The following is a 17673-nucleotide window of genomic DNA, read 5'->3' on the forward strand; positions in this document are numbered from 1 at the left end:
TATGGGGTAATGCAGTCAAATGAAAAAAGTTTGTCTTTTTGTTTTTCCCTCTTGCACGAGAGTGTGCCGGCTGTTGTTATTGTGACAAGGAAAGAGCATCGGGAATTCCAACAAACCACACAACGAAAGACTGGGGGGGGGGGGGGAGGGGAAGGGGAGAAGAGGGCGCAAAGCGAGCGTAGTGCGTTCACTGCGAAACGTACATAGTTGCCTAGTAGCCCGCTCAAAGATCACCGTGTCTCGTTTCTCGCCTTGCACCTACACTTGGGCTACGTACGTGTGGGCCTATCAAATCTTTTGTTTTGCTGGCATGATAGACGCATACACGTGTTCAAAGACCCCCACCGACGACTCCGCTGCCTTCTGAAGCTACGCGTCCTCGTCCCCACCACCACCTTTCTTGAACTTGCCGAGGCCGTAGACCCTTTGCATGAGGTGATGTGTCCGCACACGGCCGCCCGGCTTGTTCTGCGCCATCATTTCAGGTGACTGCTGCAAAGTTTCAAGAGACGGCGTGATCATACGATCGCGGAAGCGGCCTTGATTCTGCGCCACTTCACCGCGCTTAGTCGCCTCGGCGGCACTATCTCCGTCTCTCAGCGCCTTGGCAGTCGCCTTCGCCACGGCAGCGTCTTGCTGCTCCTGTAGGGCATGCATTCTGTCTGTCTTTGACTTGCGGCGCTTCATTGGCGTTGCACCACCCGCGCTCGGCGGCGTGGCGCCATCGTCCCCGAAGCGTGGGCGGCGGAAAATCGTCTTTGAGCCCGTCTTTCCACGATCGATGTACGCTCGTCGATTCACCTCCCGCTCCTCATCTGTTTCCTCCATGCTGCGCGCAACCTTGCGCGAGTCAAGTTTTGCGCTTTCGCTGCGGTCCATGTCCTCCACCGACTCCGACCAAGCCTCGCTATCCTCGGGGCGGAGGCGCAGCTCCTCCTCCTGAGCTGACGCCATCATTTGCAGCAGCTTCTCTTCCGCGACGGCGGTGCCCTCCGGTGGCTCGTACATGGTAGCTCCGTCACCTGGGTTTTCTGTAGCGTGATTCGCCATTAGATTCGCGGGCACCTGTGCAATGTTGCCATCCTTGTCTTCTAGCATGGGCATTTGGCCGGCAAAGTTAAGTGGGTATGGTGCCTTCGACCCCACCACGTACTTGTCCAGCTCGCGATCGATGTGCTCCTGAATGCTGTTTTGTGAAATGTAATTGATGTGGGTCATGTACTGCAAGCGCTCACTCGCGCGTTCATACCAGTAGAAGAATTGCCGCTCATGGAACTCACGCAGCAAATCCAGGTGCTTCTTCTTCAGTGCTTGGCGGCCCTGCGCCAGCTGCTGCGACTCGCGACGCTTGCGCTCTTGCCCTTGCATCTCATGCTCCCACTGCGCCAGCTGTGCGGATTTTGTGATATTGTATTTGTAAATGTACTCGTCAGCGTTGACGCGGAATGATTCGAGCCACTGCCGCTTGTAGACCCTTCGCAGATGCTCGAACTGGGCCTCGTGCACGTTGCGCCAGAGCTCGTTTTGCTTCCACATCCAGTGACGATATGGTGTGAGAAATCCGGTCATGCGGCGTCCGTGCTCCGACTTGGAGGGTAGATTATAGTAGGGGCGCATCTGGCGCCGCAGGGCGCCGCTTGGGCGCATCATGGGGCCAGTGAACGATAGTAGGGTCTGCTCCCACCTTCACAGGCCGCCAGACGGCGTGACACCGAACAGGACACCCCCTTTTTTTTCGTGTGTGTGTGTGTGTATGCGTGTATGCGGACGTTGCTGCGATGAGTAATGTGATCAGCCTCGCTTTCTCACTACTACTACAAAAAGGCCCACGTCGGTGTCTGCGTGTGTGGCGTCGACAGGCCTATCGGCGGGTTAATTTCGGCAGCCTCCCCTTCTACTCGACTTGAGGGGGAGGGAGGGGGGGGGGAGAAGAGGAGAGGAGCGCACAATGTGGAGAGAAGGAAGAACAAGATGAAGGACTGCGAAGGCTCGCTGTATTGGACAAGAGGAGACATTCCGCAGACGGAGGCATGGAGAAGGGGGGGGGGGGAAGGGAGCGTTGTCAGGGCACCCCGCTGTGACTATATACTGAAGGAAACGTTTGGGAAGACAAAAAGGGAAGGCACACGGGGGCGAGAGTTGCGTGATCCCAGCATAAATCATTCGTTGCCTAACGAACAAGCCAGCCGAGGTGCTGGGGACTTACAGCAATACAAAAATAATTGACTGGCTCATCGCCCACACAACAGCAGGAGGAGAGACGGTTGCGGTCAAACGCAGGACCACAGGCCTCACAATGGCTTTACTGCACGTTCAAAAGCGCACACCGTTGCCTTTCCACCTCCAAATTTTGAATATATATATATATATAACGCACGCAGGATGGCTTCTAGTAGCCGACATAATCGTCCGACTTATGCGCTGGTGCATGCGTAGGTAGCCGCGTCGCAAGCCGCTGCGTTAGACCTGCCGCTACCTTTTCTAGCATGGTGGTGGCGGGTATTCCTATTGTTGTCACCGGTTCTACGAGGTAGCGAGCGCTATCGCTGGTGGGCTTCGGCAGCGGCAACATCTGAGTGCCGAGTTTGCTGATGGGCAGTTCCGGCTCCAAGGTGAGGGCCTCTGTCTCGCGACTATACTCTACCGCTGTATCCGGCTCCACGCGCTCCGACTGTTGCAAGAGAATGTCGATGTAGACAGTTGCCTGGCGCACCATATTCCAACGCTGAATGAGGCGCTCCTTCTCCATCGCCTCGGGGCCGATAGCCGCCTGGCGAGTGCCAACATTCTCTGCAGCGTCATCGCTCTGGTCACCGGTGTCACCGCGGTACAAATCGCTGTAGTATTCCTCGGCTTTTCGCTCCTCCTCCGTCATTTCTGGAGCGATGCTCGATGGCTGCGTTGCAGCGGGATCCAGTGCAATGAAGTCGATTGACGGACCACCGAAAGTGCTGCATGTCGCCAACACAGCTGTTCGACCCGGCGTTTCACTTCGATTGACGATGAAACCTGGACCCCCTCTCTTGAGGCTGCTCACTGCAATGTTGTTGTTGCGTAGAGCAAGATAGCACGCGTCACACACGCGCTCAGGTCCTGTCATGCCTCGCATCGGAATAGCAGCGCGGTGCCGCGAGCAGTCGCCACATAAGACGTATCCGCAGTTGCGGCAGTGGTGACGGCGCAGCGTGGTGGAGAAAGGGCAGCCGCAGCCGTTGCAGACTGGCGCGTCCTCATCGTCTTGCCAGTACCCCTTCGACTGTTTCTCTCCCATGGTGGTCAAGGAGGCGGCTGGGGCCAGGTGGCGCCGCGCGCGCAAGTTGTCTTGACCAACAACAACAACAAAAAAGAAGGATGCAGCAAAACTTGTCCGAGAGCCGATTTCTTAGCGTGCCGAAGCAACTTGACCCACAAGTGGAAGGACGACCGCTAACGCAGACGCGTCGCTCGACGCATACGTCAGGGTTACTCTTCTTTTTTTTCCTTTTGATAAAGCCAGTGGCGAGTGAGTCTTGAGCAGAACAGCCACTTATGTGGCAAAGAGAGGCGACAGCGAGCTAGAAGCTGTGTTGCATAGGTGGACCTCAGAGTGTGCACGACGAGAGGGGAGAAAGAGCAGGGGTAGAGAATAAGGGGAAGAAGTGCAAAGTCGTCTATCTGAAGGTGTGCGCAGCATTCGACTTGGTGGTGCAGGTATCCCCCTTACTCATCGCCACTCAGCGTCTCCTTGGCGGTGGTCACACCTGCATGTGTGTGTGTGCGTGTGTAAGGGGGGGGGGGTGAACCGTCATTTTTACGCGTGCGGACTTATCAAACAAGCGATTTTTTTTTTGTGGGGGAGCGCAAGCTCTCTCTCTCTGTGGGACAGTCTTCACCGACAAATGTACGAGGTCAGCGTGCGTACACAGATTCCAGTCACATACGCGCAATCACAGGTACATCAGTCACAGGAACAGCTCAAGTTACAGATGTGAGCCGCACCACCACTGCTGCACAGCGTCAAGAATGCGAAGCACCCGGAAAGCGAGACGTTACTCACCCCAATGAGAAAGGAAAAACCACACGAGTGAGTCAAAAAAAAAAAGACAACAACAACAGTCAAAAGTTTCGTCTATGCGCGCGGAGGAGGGGGTGGGGTGGAGAGACAGGGTGGCATCCAGGGCAAACAACAGCAAAATGAAATATATGGAGTCTGCTTCGTTTTTGTTTCCCATGTCCTTTTGGTGTTACAGCAATATGCTCACGGGGGTGGAGAGGAACGGGCTGGGGGCAACGTGAATTTTTCTCTGTCTCTCTCTATGGTATTCATTCTATCTGAGTAATGGAAAAAAAAAGTGCGCCCAGGTAGCACCGTGGGGGGAGTGACAGAGGCGCACCACTTTCCGTCTATGTTCTCTGAAAGGGGAAAAGACGCATTCATCTCTCTGTTGTTGTTGAAGTAAAGGATTGAAAAATGAGCACGAGCATCGGCCCACGCCTCTTGGGCAAACGTACGTCAGTGAGGAGACAGCCACATCGTCAGTGGCAAAAGACTCAACGTGCTTTCTCCACCCCCTCACGGGGGTGCGTCCTGTTGTCGCAGCTCATCAGGCTCTCGACGACGTCATGCACCATTATGGATACTCTCCGTACAAAGAGATGAGACACACAGACACAGGCCCGGGAGCATGAGAAGAGAAAGCGAGCCGGAGTAGTGCGAAGTGGCCGGGTCTGAGAGGGAAAAAAGACGACGCCGAAAGGTGTGGCGCGGTACACACCCTCATGCCTCCTCTACACCGCGGTCGGTGGCCTGCTCTCTGTCCCGGGGAAGGCCCTTGTTTTTTTTTTTCATCTCTTCATCACAAAACCCCCATTTTTCCCCCTCCTTGTTCTTTGGTGGTGGTGGTGGTCGTCGTCGTCGTTCTTGGGCGCGTTAGTATGGATAGCCACGCAGGTCCATAGTGAGTACCTTGGAGCTTTCTCGCTCCTTGTCCTTCATGACGCCAAGAAGCATGTCGGCCATGTGATAAAGCTGGTCCTTTAGCGACACCACAACAAACTGGCACGACTGGCAATATTTGCGGAGGTAACTAGCAAGCTTTTCAACGTTGCCTGCGTCCAGCGCCGCGTCTACCTCGTCCAGGACAAAGAAAGGTGTCGGGGAAGCGTCGTGAAAGGCGAATAGGAGCGCCAGCGCCGCCATGGTGCGCTCACCGCCGGAGAGAAGTTCCATTGGCATGAGGCGCTTGAAGGGCGGAGTCGCGTGGTAGGTGGTGCCGCCGAGGTACGGTTCCTCAACGTTTTCCAGGCTAAGGTAGGCCGAGCCGTGCACTGCCTGGGCGCGAGTGCCCATGGTAAGCTCTCGGTACACTCGGTCGACCGTGGCCGCCACCTTCTCGAACATCTCCATGAAGCGCGTTGTTCGTTGCTCCTTGACACGGGTGAACTCCTTGTTTGCCACACGGGCAACCTCGCGGGCCTCCTCAAGCAGCGTCGATGACGTGCCCAGCCGATCTTCCGAGGCTGTGACGCGCAAGGCTGCCTTCATATTTGGCGCCAGAGACTCCATTTCCACGGTGAGCGCCTCCACTTGCGCCTGGATGCGTTGGCTGTATGCGGAAAAATGAGATCGGTCCGCTGCGGCCGTCCGCTGAGCCTCCGTGAGCGAGGAGAAGTCGACGCACATAGTGGTCTCTGCATCGAGAGCCGGTGAAGAGGCAGAGGAAGACGCGGTGTTCGTCAATCTGCGAAGACTGCTCTGGCTCGCTCCGCCTTCGACAAGCAGCGTGAACGGCTCGGAGAGAAGGATATGCGTTCGGCTCCCCGCAGTGCTAGACCGTTGGTGCAAAGACGACATTGATAGTCTCGAAGAGGCGCCGGGGGCCACGTCCGTGTCCTCGCCGCGCGCCCGCTTCGCTCCGCCACTGGGTGCCGGCTTCAGTGGTATGCTGATCTCGTCCATTTGGCAACGACGCACCAGGTTGAGCCGGCGCAGCCGCAGAGAATCGCAGGTGATCTGGATGCCGGTGACCAGCTTCCGCGCCTGGGCAACGCGGGCCAAGTCCGTCTCGGAGTTACGAGTCGCGCTGCGAATCCGCTGCTCCAGTGCGTCAAGCTTCGCGCGGCTCTGTGCAGCTGCGGCTTTCATCCCCTCATGCTGTCGCTCCGCTTTTTCCACGAGCGCTTTGTAATCGGTGAGATCCTTTTTGCACTGTTCGTTTTCCTTGTGGAGCCGCGCACATACTTCCTCCAAGTCGGCGATCCTCGTATCATCGACCTGCTTCAACTCCATCTCGAGGGAGCTCTCCAACTTGTGGATCACGAGGAGCAGCTGTTGCCGGGTCTCGGCGCGCTGCTTAGCCTCTTGTGCTTGCTGTCCTTCCATTATCAGAAGGTTGGGAACGTTCACCTCTTTCTGGAAATCAGCGAACACAAGTCCCTCGACGCGTGAGATGGACTTGGACAGCTCTAGGAGCTCTTTGTGGATCACCTGCAACTCGGCTGCGTAGCTGGCGCGTCGCGTAGTGTAATCGGCTTCGCGGCATTCCAGCTTCGCCAGCTCCTCAGCCAGCCGTTGCGCCTGTGCGTCATTGGCACTTTGCTCCGCCTGCGCCACAGCAACACGCTTCTCGGTGAACTCGCGCCGTGCTTCCATGTCCCGGATTGAGATCAGAATTCGGGCGAGCTCCGCCTCACCACTCACAGCGGCCTCGCTTAACAGTCGGTCGCGGGTGACGCGTAGATCCTCGTACTTCTTTTCGTCCCACTTACGAGCGCGGCTCTGAACAGAGGCCAAACCGCCTTGAACAGAGCCGTTCTTCAGAAGGACTGTGCCGTCGAGCGTCACAACCTTGAAGCGCTCCCCTTCTCGGCCGTAGGCAACCGCCTTGGCCTCGGCAACTGTGTCGCAGAGCAGTGTCTGGCCTAGTGCGTAACGCACCGCCGGCTCTAGGGTCGACTCAAAGCGAACCACGTCGACAGCTGGCTTGCACGTGCCGCCAAATGTACGCAGGCGGTCGTCCACCTCTCTCCCTTGCACAGCGTCCAGGGGCAAAAACGACATTGGCGGCATCCGTTGTTCCTTTAGGTACTTCACACAGCGAATAGCCACTGCGGTTGTCTCCACCACGATGGCCTCTAGGTTTTTGCCCATGGCCACCGTAACCGCGTTGCGGTACCGCTCATTGGGCACCGTGCAGAGGTCCACCATGCGACCGCGGATTGGGAAGAGCGCGCGCAGGGCCTGGAGAGCGTCAGCCATACGCGAATTTTGCTTGCGTGTGTCCTTCATGTAGCGCAGTTCGTGCAACTGCTCTTGCACCCGCGCCAACTCCGCTTCGCGCTCTTGGTTCTTCTTCTGCATCTTTTCAAGGTCCCCGTTGACGTCCGTGAGTTGGACCTTGAGGGTGCGCACCGTTTCGTCCAACTCGCTGCGGCGCCGTTGCAGTTCAGCACCGTATTTCGAAGCCGCCTCGATGGCCTGGCGGACGTCCGTCATCTGCTGCTGGTGCGCATCCGTGGCTCTGTCGCATTGCTTCAGGGCTTCCTGGGCGGAGTCGCGTTGGCGCAGCACCGTCTCACGGCGCTGGCGTAGCATCACCGTCTCGCACTCTGCCTCCTTCCGCAGTCGCCGATACTCCTCCAGCTGCTGCGGGTTCAGCACCGTGTCTAGTGTAGCGCCCGTCTTATCTTCAGAGGCCCAGCGCTTTTCGAATGTGTCCAACAGTGCCCTTTGCTTCTTAAGCTGTCCTTCAAGGCGTTCCGCCTCCGCCGAGCGAACAGTCGTCGCCTTTCGCGCCGCCTCCAGCTCTTGCCGCTGCAGCTCTGACTTGCGGGTCAGGTGCGCCAGCGTTGCCTTGATGCGCTCCACTGTGTTGTGTTTCAGTCGTAGATCATCAGCAGACTTCCGCGTCTTTTTGAGGTCCTCCAAATAAGTTTTGTGGCCAGTCGCGTAGGCCCGTTTCATTTCCCGAATCGCCTGTTCAGTCGCAATGCTCTTTTCCAGCTCCGCGAGTGCATCGTTACGCTGTTGTAGCTCTGCTTTGTGGGTCTCGAGTTCAGTCTCAGCGGCAAAGAGCTCGGAGAGGGCCAGGTCCTGCTTGGCTCTTGCCAGCTGCTGATGCAGCTCCTCGTAGCGCTCCGCCTCCTTCTTTGCCAGCCGCATTTGATGTACCGCCACCGCAGCCCCACGCTTCTCTAGTGATGCACTCGTCAGCGCCTCGTTGGCCTTCTCCAGCGCTACTTTCTTTGCAGCATACTCGGCCTGGAGTTCGCCACTCCCGCTCACCTGCTCAAGCAACTCCGTCAGCTGCTTAGCCTTTTTCTGGGCGACAGCCTCGACTTGATGCTGAAACACAAGAAATGTGTCAACACGGTCACCAATGCGGTGCCGCGCAAGGGCGTCCACGTACTCATTCTTTGTAACAGGCTTGTGGTTGAGCAGACATGAGACCGTACCCTGCGCATCCACCTGGCGAGTGAAAGAGGTTTCTACGGTGCTGCCGTGGCGAACGTGCTCCGCGTCATCGGCAACAACCGTTCCACGATGAGAGGCCGCCGTAACAGCACCGCTCATGTCTGCCTGGGCGCCAGCCAGCTCTGCAGCTGGGGTAACTTCCTCCTCGGAGGTCGGATGGCGCATCACCAGGGTCACGCTGCACCCCTTACCCGCCGCTTTGGCTTTGCGATGAATGAAGTCAACGGCGGTCTTGCCGCGCATAGACGACGCACTCGCCTGTGTGACGGTGCTCCTCAGAACGAAGCTCAGCGCATCCATGAGGTTGGATTTGCCGGCGCCATTGGGGCCGACAATACATGTGAAATCTTTGAAGGGGCCAATGACGGCGGTACCGTAGTAGCTCTTGAAGTTGTCGAGTTCAATACGATGAATCCTCGACAACATCTGTGCGCGTGTATTTATGGGGAGGTTAAATAGTGTACGTGTTCGGAGAGAGGGCAGTGAGAGTGTGGCTATGTGTGTGACTTGAGATCTTGAAAGCTCTTTCTTTTTTTTTTTGCTACCCCCCTCTTGTGGACTTGATGACGAAGGTTTGCAGCTCGCTCACGCAAACACAGGCATTTAGATCTCTACACTCGCACCTCTCTCCCCCTCCCAATAACAGCAGCAGCAGCAGCAACGAAAGTAGATCGCGTGAATCGATTGTTTCGATCTGCTTCGCATGAAAAACTGCCTAAGCGTGTAGGTGGTTAATGTGTGTATGAGCGAGCCAATGAAGCACCCCCCTCCCCCGTGTCTTGTTTTTGCGCTCCTCCTTTTTTTTCGGTCAAATCAATGTGCACTGTGCGTGTGTAAGTCGTATGTGCATCGAGGTCACAAAATCAAGGAAAGTTGGAGAGAGCGAGTACAACGTTCCAAATAACTCATAAAGGCCGAGACGCATAAAGGGTAACTCAACGAGTACGACAGTAGTCTGTAGTCTTGTCCCCAGACCCATACGTAGGGGACACAAATGAGGTGAGAGGCGGGAGGTGCATTCATGTGCACCCATGCAGCATCCCACTCTCCGCTGAAAACCCTTCGTTGAAGCGATAGTAATTATTTCTTCTCCCCCCTACACACACACACACACGCACACCTCACACGCAATCTCGGTAGAGATACTTTACGGAGTTGAAAAAAAAAAACACACACATGTGTATCCCGCACACAGATCCAAGTGAGTTCACGCGTGTTTGTCTATTTGTGTGTGTGTGTTTGTGAAAAAGATCGAATTTGTGTGTGTGTGTGTATTTTCGCACCACATTTTTTTCCTTGCGAGTTTTTTTACTGATAATTTTTTTTTCGGCTTCGTAAAGGGCAAAGGAATACACTATCGACACACCCTCCCCCCTTTTCATGCTCATAACATTCGCTGGTTACACCATTGGATTTGTGTGGTGCCCACACCTCTACATGATAATGTCGGTTAGTTTTGAATGTCAAGGTCGACTACCCTGTGGGTCGTTTGCTTCTCTCCCAATCCTATTTAAAGGCAGCGAATAAAAAGGTGGAGTGGAGTGGAGTGGAGAGGGGGGGGGGAGGGGTGCAGGAGCACCATGGTGGTCTTTGATTTGACCCTGCCCCCCTCCCCCCCCCCATTCCCCTGTTTTTTTTTTGTAGAGGGGATCCGTCACACAGGAAAGTACAAAAGTCACACCAAAAGAAAAAAAAAGAGGCGAGCGTTAAACGAAAAAAAGGGGAAAATCTCCAATCGGTCAGACATCCCTAATTTCGCATGTCATGTCATTGTGACACATACACACAACGCCGCGTACGTGAGGCTGACCTACACACGCCTAGTACGCCATTTTATGTTTTTTGATCCCCCATCGTCTAGAAGGGCACCCGAAAGATCTGCTGGTGCGTTGTAGGAACGACAAAAAAAAATCACCTGCGAAAGAGTAAAGTGATGATAGGGTAAACGTAGGCGACCAGTTTTATTTGCGGAGTATTTTTTTTTCTCTCGTCGGAGCCTGTGCCCCTGAGCGTGCCGCAAGGGTCGTGCATACCCTTTTCCCCCGCAATCAGCGTGTTGTTTTTTTTTGACACACCAAAGTACACACTGTCAAACTCATACATACAACACTAGCAACCACAACCACAGCAGGGCGAATGACGCTGGAAAAAAAAAGAAAGAACAACGCTTCTTGCTCTCTTCCTTGTGCGAAAAGAAAACTCAAGAGAGCCAATGGCGAAGGAGAGCAGAGCTCGCGCAAGAGAGAACAAAAACTTTAGGAAAAACAAATGTGCCTGAGACGCCGGGGGAACGAAAACTAAAAGACTGGAGGCGAAACCTTGACTCGGCACCTGAATGGCTCTACGGGCAGGGTTCGTGTTCTCCCATTGGCTCTCATTTGCCTGCCTCCCCATCTCCCTACCCAGCCCCAAGTTCATCTGTTGCTCCTTCTCCAACTTTTGACTTTTCGTCCTCCTCAAGTAAAGAGAGAAGAGCTGGAAAAACATATGTGCTTTTATCGTGTGCACTTGGGGTGGTGTGGCGGAAAAGAGGGGGAACAGTGGCAAAGGGGTGAGGCGCCGCGCAGAGAACAAGAGCGGGGTACTGGGGGAGGGAGGGAGGGAGGGGGGGGGGGAGGGCAGGAGCACAGAAAGTGTTGAGCTCAACTTCACTAAGGGGGTCCTCCCCCCCCCCCCCAGTGGCAGTAAACAACAAAAAAAATGTGCCACAGCAAGAGCTGCGGATAAGAGGAGAGAAAGGGCGCGACAGAGTAAGGGGCAGCTTATCACACATGTCAACAAAAAAGAGGCGTCGCTTCAGAGAAAAGTCACGCTCACTTTTAAAGCAGCAATATGCTTATATATATATACACGAGAAAAACATCATGACAGAAAAAGCAGCAGCAGCAGCTACACCATCTAACTCTTACCTGGGCGGGTGCTGAAAGGTGGCCAATACCGACAACACGGTTCACAAGGAGGGTGAAGGATGAAGAGAGCGATAAAGATTGCACGTTGTTGGCATGAGCGCACACCCCGTACGAGCCCAGTCTGACAGAGTCAACAGCGTGAAGGCGAGAGGAGAAAAGAGGGGGGAGAAACACGGGGTAGGAAGGGGGAAGGGAAGTCGTGAAGCGGGGGGGGTCATAGATAAACAAAAACAGGGAGGGCGCAGAATGGAGGAAGTGGTTCCCTTTTGTAGTACCAGTATGGATTTGCAGGGCAAGCACCCCCCCCGAAAAAAATGATGATAGTAAGTAGAGCTCAAAGGGGGAAAAAGGAAGCATCACACACAATGGAACCACTTTTGGGTACAATGCCTAATCGGTTCCACTGTTATTTCTCATCAGTTGGTGTGCAATTCATTCTCTCCTCGATCCCCCCTCCCCCGCCTCCCCCCCCTTCGGGCTTTGTCTGAGATTTTCTTGAGCTTGACAACGTCGTGGCAGCGGCTGGAAAGTGAGGGAGAAACATGCAGCGCTGTAGACACACCCTTCCCCCCTTTTTTTTCCCTCTCCGAGCAGAGCGGGTCTGGAGGCAAAGATAAACGACACAAATCTCGTTCAATAGGCAGAGCGAATGAGTCGGGTGTTGCAGCTAATATTCCCACATAAACACACACGCCCGGTCTTCCAGTAACAGCAGCCGCAACAACAACGCCCAACACACAAAACGAAAAAGAGACATTAGGAAAAAAAAAGAGAGCAAGAGAAAAATATATGAAGGCTGCCAAATAGCATGGGCGTAGAGGAAGTGGGTTGAGGCATATGCCCATCATGACAGTACACTGTAGAACTGATGAGATGCTATAGAAAATATAGCAACGAGAGGTGGAGGCGAGATGGGGGGGGGGAAGGGTCAAAAGGAATATGGAGGGTTGACGTGCACAGGGCCCCATATATTATAAAAAGCCAAGGAAAAAAAGAGGCGAGGCAAGAGTGCGTGTGGATTGCCTCCTCTTTTCCCATGTAGAATGGGGGGGGGAGAGAAAAAAAGGGAGGGAGGGTGGTGACGACAGTTAAAAATAGACCAAAAGAAAATAACAGCAAAAGGATATGAGCAATAAAAATCCCTTCTTCCCCCCACACACCCTAAAACAAAGAAAAAGAGAGATTTAGAGGGCTGCAAGAAATACAAAGCATGCAACAATTAGGCAAAAGGAGGTAAAGTGGGCTAAAGTGTTTTTTCCAATATCCCGCCAGGGCCTCTCACACAACAACAGTGGGGGGGAGAGAGCGCATCACTCTTTGAGGAGGAGGGGGGATGAACAGGAGAGATACATTCGAAGGGAAATGATACAGGGAAGCTACAAAAGCAGATGTCTTCAAGGTGATGATGCAATCTCTTTCCCCTTTTCGTGAGGAGTTCCAAGAGCGGCGTGGTGAAGCTAAAGTGCACATAAGGGGTGGGGGGGGCATCTTCAACTGTGTGTGTCTCATCTGTTTTTTCTTTCCCTCCCTCGACGACGGTTAATCTTTGTGGGAGGAGGGGAGACAGAGAGAGAACAAGACAAGCTTGCTATTGGTAAAAAAAAGATATACACAGACACACTCGCATACATATATATGTATATATATGCGAGAGGGGTATATGAAGAAGGGGGGGGGCGTGAGAGGGAGGAAACAAAAAAAAATGCAAGTGACAACACCGAAAAAGAGGAAGACGAAAGAATACATAAGCCCTCTTTTTTTTTTGGGGGGGGGGGAACACACACACACACACACATATATATATATATATGCATACGCATCTATAGAAGCCAGTTACGAAAAAAAAAAGAAAGGGGAAAAAAGAAAAGGAAGAACAAAAGCAGTGCATACACACAAATATACAGCGGCGAGCGAAAGTGAGGCAACACACTGAACACGTGCACATCGTTACTGTAACCTTTATAGATAACAACATATTAATATATATATATACATACATACATACATACAGAGATCCTTTCGGTCTCCGCTTGAAAGGCGCGTGCAAAAAAAAAAAACGTGCGGCAGTGTAGCTGCAAGGACAAGAAGTAAACGGGATTTTTACTCCACTGACTGAGAGGGCGACAACAGGCGGAGGGGGCCGGTAGAATTTGGGAGGGTTGGCAAACCAAAAACGATGAAGGGGGAAAGTGATTGAGAGGTGGGTGCAAGAGCGCGACAGAGCTGGTTGTTGTTCATATACCAAATTCGAGGGAAAACATAAGACTACGGGGGAATGAGGGGAGGGGGGGGAGAGAAGTCGCTCTCAAAAGAAAAAAGGATTGAGAAAAAGTCCAAGTGAGACATAAGGGGGTACTCGAAAGAGAGAAGAAAAAAAAAAACAAGAAAAACGAAAGGGAGTTTGGACGCGGCGTGTCCCACACGACGACGGTGACGATGACCTAAAGAGAAGTTTAGGCAAAAAAAAAGGCAAAGGAAAAACACTGGGGATCAGAGGAATGTAGACCTTACCTGAGCGAGAGTTTCAAGTCCACATACACAGATATGTATGTAAACCATTAACAGCAGCCCCAACCATGTTCGCAGGAAAATGCCGCCCTCCCCAAACACACAAACACACACGAAATTTCGGGGTCCGGGAAGGAAAAAAAAAAGAAACGCACACACCCAGGGTTATTGAAATCTAGACAGTCGTGAAAAGAGAGAGGAGGATGGCGACGAAAAGAGACTGCACACACACACACACACGCACACAATAGACACATGAGTATATGCGTCAAAGACACACACACACACACACACGAGATATGCTGAGATGTTGCGAGGAGCGAACAAATCATCCAAAGAGGGTAAATTTTTACGGTGCAAAATAAGAACATACACAGAAGTGTAGATTGATCAAAAATGAGACCCGCCCAGGGGAGTGAGAGGGCACCATAGAAGAGACGTCAGCACACGCCAGAGTTCACAAGGCAAAACGAAAAGAAAAAAATAGAGCCGGGTAAGGGAACAAGAGAGGAAGCTAAGAAATACATAGTGGCGCGCGCATGAGAAGGTAGAGCAACACACACACACACACACACACACGCTGAGCCTGAGAAAGGGGAATGAACAAACAAGAGAATCTTCATGTGTTAAAAGAGAAGATATACTGCGCAAAAGTTTGAACATGCATGTGTGTGCGTAGTTGCACTTTTGTAGCATCCAACATATAAATGTACACACGTGCATGATCCATTTGGCATGGGCGCACGTGTACCTACGCTTCCCGCTAGCTCTCCTTCTAATGCTACTTCATACACACACACACAAAAAAAGAGAAAAAAACGATGGAAAGGAAAAATTATAAAGACACAGGGGAGACGATTCAGTCGCGCGCGAAGCACAGTGATGTACTGTGAATCGTCGCCTGAAGGGCAGAGGTAGTTCAAACAAAGGTGCCGTCTTCTTTCCCATTGACGGCACTCTACAAGTGTGCCGTTCAGAATATTTTCGAAGTGTGGAGTCGCCACGTTTTCTAAAGCATCTGTAAGAGGCAAGGCGGCAAAAAAAAAAAGAGAGCAGAAGTTGAAGGGCATGCTAGACACATTCTTGCACAAGCGCAGGTCGACATGAGCGGCTACATATACATTAATAGCCTATCACGTGCACTGTCAACCAAAAGTAATATATCGAAGCAAAAAAAAAACCTACACCAACACAAGTTAACAAGGGTAAAGAAGACAATGATGTCCCTACACACGATTTCATGACGCCTCGAGAAAGGAAACACCAGCAAAGACAGGGGTGGTGGTGGTGGTGGTGGTGGACACGAAAGGATCTCTGAGCGTCTCAGTTTCCAGAAAATGCGGGCAAAGGTGACGAAGAGGGAGTCCCGGAGCTACAACACAACAAAAAAGGGGCAGGGGCGGGGGGGGGGGGTAATGGGGAAGGATGCGCTTTAATCTCCATGGACAGGGTTCCGTTTGCATACTGCGCCTCGCCGGTCACTTTTCCAGACGTTTCGATGGCGCGTGTCCGACGTAAAGCCGTAGCGACGAGAAAAGTGGGAGGGGTAAAGAGGAAATCTCTCCCCACCCTGTTGTGCGTCGTAGACTCAAAGTCACACACTACTCGCGCCGGACCCACGCCCATCGCGGCACACAAAACAGAAGCAACCATTCGTTAGAGCGGCGGCCGACTCAGTCATCAAAGGATAATGATTCTCGCCCCTCCAAAAAAAAAAACCACCGATCCCTCTTTCGCAGGTCGCCCTTCACAATCACTCCAATTATATCAGCTCGCACGCGATGCATTCCTCCAGGGAGATTCAGTCTTGCCATCGACTGCGCACTAAACCCCGAGAGAGAGACGCACACGAGTCACACTGAGACTTTGCAGACTATGTCACTTGAGCAACAGTGTCCACACTGTCGCAGGTCGTCCCGTTGCAGTGCTAAGCGATCACTACGGAGGACTCTAGCGATGTATCGCCCTGGATACCTGTATACCGTAGGTATCGAGCCTTGTCACCACTGGAGGCGGTTCAGCATTGGCAGGGAAATAGGGAATGCTTCACCTCTCCTTCAGAGGCACATCACACACACACACATATAGCGCGAGGCGTGCTGGGGGAGGGGGGGAAGGAGAAAAAACAACAGCCGACATACGCGCATGGCGCATAAGTGGATAGACGCAACCTCACCACCAGAAGCGTACATATATGCGTATATAACGCACCACACACACACTGGGTACAATCAAACAGACAACGACAGGTATGACGGTGTCGTGGAAGAGGGGGGAGGGGGGGAGGGGGAATCCGAGGGCATGTGAACATCAAAAAAAAAAAAGAATCGGCCCATGTTTTATTTTTATCATCCTGGAACCGAAACGCAAGTGAGAAAAAAATGAGTTCTCCACACACACACAAAAAAAATGCGAGACGTGAGAGGAGCCCGATGAGAGAGAGAGCGACAGACACGTCGAAATGGACATCCGTGAAACTCACATCATTTTAACTGCATTGCCTTTGCCGCTAACGCACCAAAAGTGGGGGTGGTTGGCAAGAGACAACGGCGAGAGCGACATGGACGCACTTTTCTTCGTTTTACTCAAACTTCATGGCCCCCCCTCCCTCCCTCCCTCCTCTCTGTTTTCCTCTAGACTGCAAAAAACCCGAAACGTTAAGCACAGGAAAATGCAATGGAAACAAACAAAAAAAAGACCTGCTTAAATACATGGGAACAGAAGCTACAAAAAAAAAAACGGTGGTGGTGGTGGTGAGTGGAGGGGGGCTAGCCATAAAAAACTCCCAGTTCAAGAAGAAAATAAAATAAAGGGAGAAGGCATCATATTGAAGGAGCCGCAAAAAAAAAATGCAGAGGAGATTTACAATAGAAATCGCCTTTTCGTAAATAGAAGTGATTGAAAAGGTAGCATGGAAGCAAGCTGCGTGGGGGAGGGGGGGGGGAAGGCCTAGGCGGACGCGGGGGCACACACCTTTCAAAGAGCTGCAGAGACTCGATTATTCAAAAATATACATATACATATGCATTTTTTTTAGTTGCAGGATTTTCTACTTGTTTACTACTACTCCGTCTTCTTTTGACCACGCGTGTGTATAGATAGAGGGAGAGCAAGAACATTTTTTGTTCGTTCTTTGCAACAGTTTCGGGGATATTCCAAAACGTCATCTACGCAAAAAAAAAGCCCGAGGACGCAAGTTGGGGGGGGAGGGGAGGGGAGGGGAGGGGGAAGGGGAGGGGAATGGAGGAAAAATAGCCTCAACCTTGATGTGTATAGAACAGCTGCGGAGAGACACAACAAAGGAAGGGGGAGGGGAGGGGGAAAGGGGAAGGGGAAAGAGAGAAGTGGTGGGGTTTATAGACACGGAGGTGAGGGGAGGGGGTGGTGAGAAGTAAACCAAAAAAAACCAGGCAAAAGAAATAGACGTCAGGCACGGGAAAAATGACGAAGAACCGCAAACAAACAAGGGAATAAAAAAAATAAAAGAACACACGCACACAATTCACGAAACGAGCTGGGAAAAGAAAGCAGAAGAAAGGAGAAAAAATAGCTCGACAGAATCTCTCAAAAGGGCACTTTAAAAATATATATATTCAGCTTCCTGCGCGGACGCGTCAGGCCTAAAAGCGAAAAGCGAGGACGGGTGATAATCGAGATGCAGTGCTCTCGTGCTGTTTGATCTTCTCCCCTTTGACACCCCCACAAGGCTATGAGAACCTCTCGGTCTTGCTGTAATGGCGAGGGTGTTCCTCTCATACACAGCTGTGTGGCCTACAGACGTGGCGCAAAAGGGGAGAGCTAGAC

The 17673-nt window shown here is 52.6% G+C and overlaps 3 protein-coding genes across 3 annotated transcripts; all 3 read right to left on the reverse strand.

The window, feature by feature from the left end:
• Window positions 1-369: 369 nt before the first annotated feature.
• Window positions 370-1650, reverse strand: JKF63_01350 (uncharacterized protein; the record flags this gene model as incomplete). Its single annotated transcript, XM_067897397.1, has 1 exon — window positions 370-1650. One exon carries the CDS (start codon window positions 1648-1650, stop codon window positions 370-372), a length of 1281 nt encoding a protein of 426 aa, XP_067753554.1.
• Window positions 1651-2389: 739 nt separating this feature from the next.
• On the reverse strand, window positions 2390-3271 carry JKF63_01351 (uncharacterized protein; the record flags this gene model as incomplete). Its single annotated transcript, XM_067897398.1, has 1 exon — window positions 2390-3271. One exon carries the CDS (start codon window positions 3269-3271, stop codon window positions 2390-2392), a length of 882 nt encoding a protein of 293 aa, XP_067753555.1.
• Window positions 3272-4909: 1638 nt separating this feature from the next.
• Window positions 4910-8878, reverse strand: JKF63_01352 (uncharacterized protein; the record flags this gene model as incomplete). Its single annotated transcript, XM_067897399.1, has 1 exon — window positions 4910-8878. One exon carries the CDS (start codon window positions 8876-8878, stop codon window positions 4910-4912), a length of 3969 nt encoding a protein of 1322 aa, XP_067753556.1.
• Between the last annotated feature and the right edge of the window lie 8795 nt (window positions 8879-17673).

The sequence above is a fragment of the Porcisia hertigi genome, chromosome 35, assembly GCF_017918235.1.
Source record: "Porcisia hertigi strain C119 chromosome 35, whole genome shotgun sequence".
NCBI classification, from domain to species: Eukaryota; Euglenozoa; class Kinetoplastea; order Trypanosomatida; family Trypanosomatidae; genus Porcisia; species Porcisia hertigi.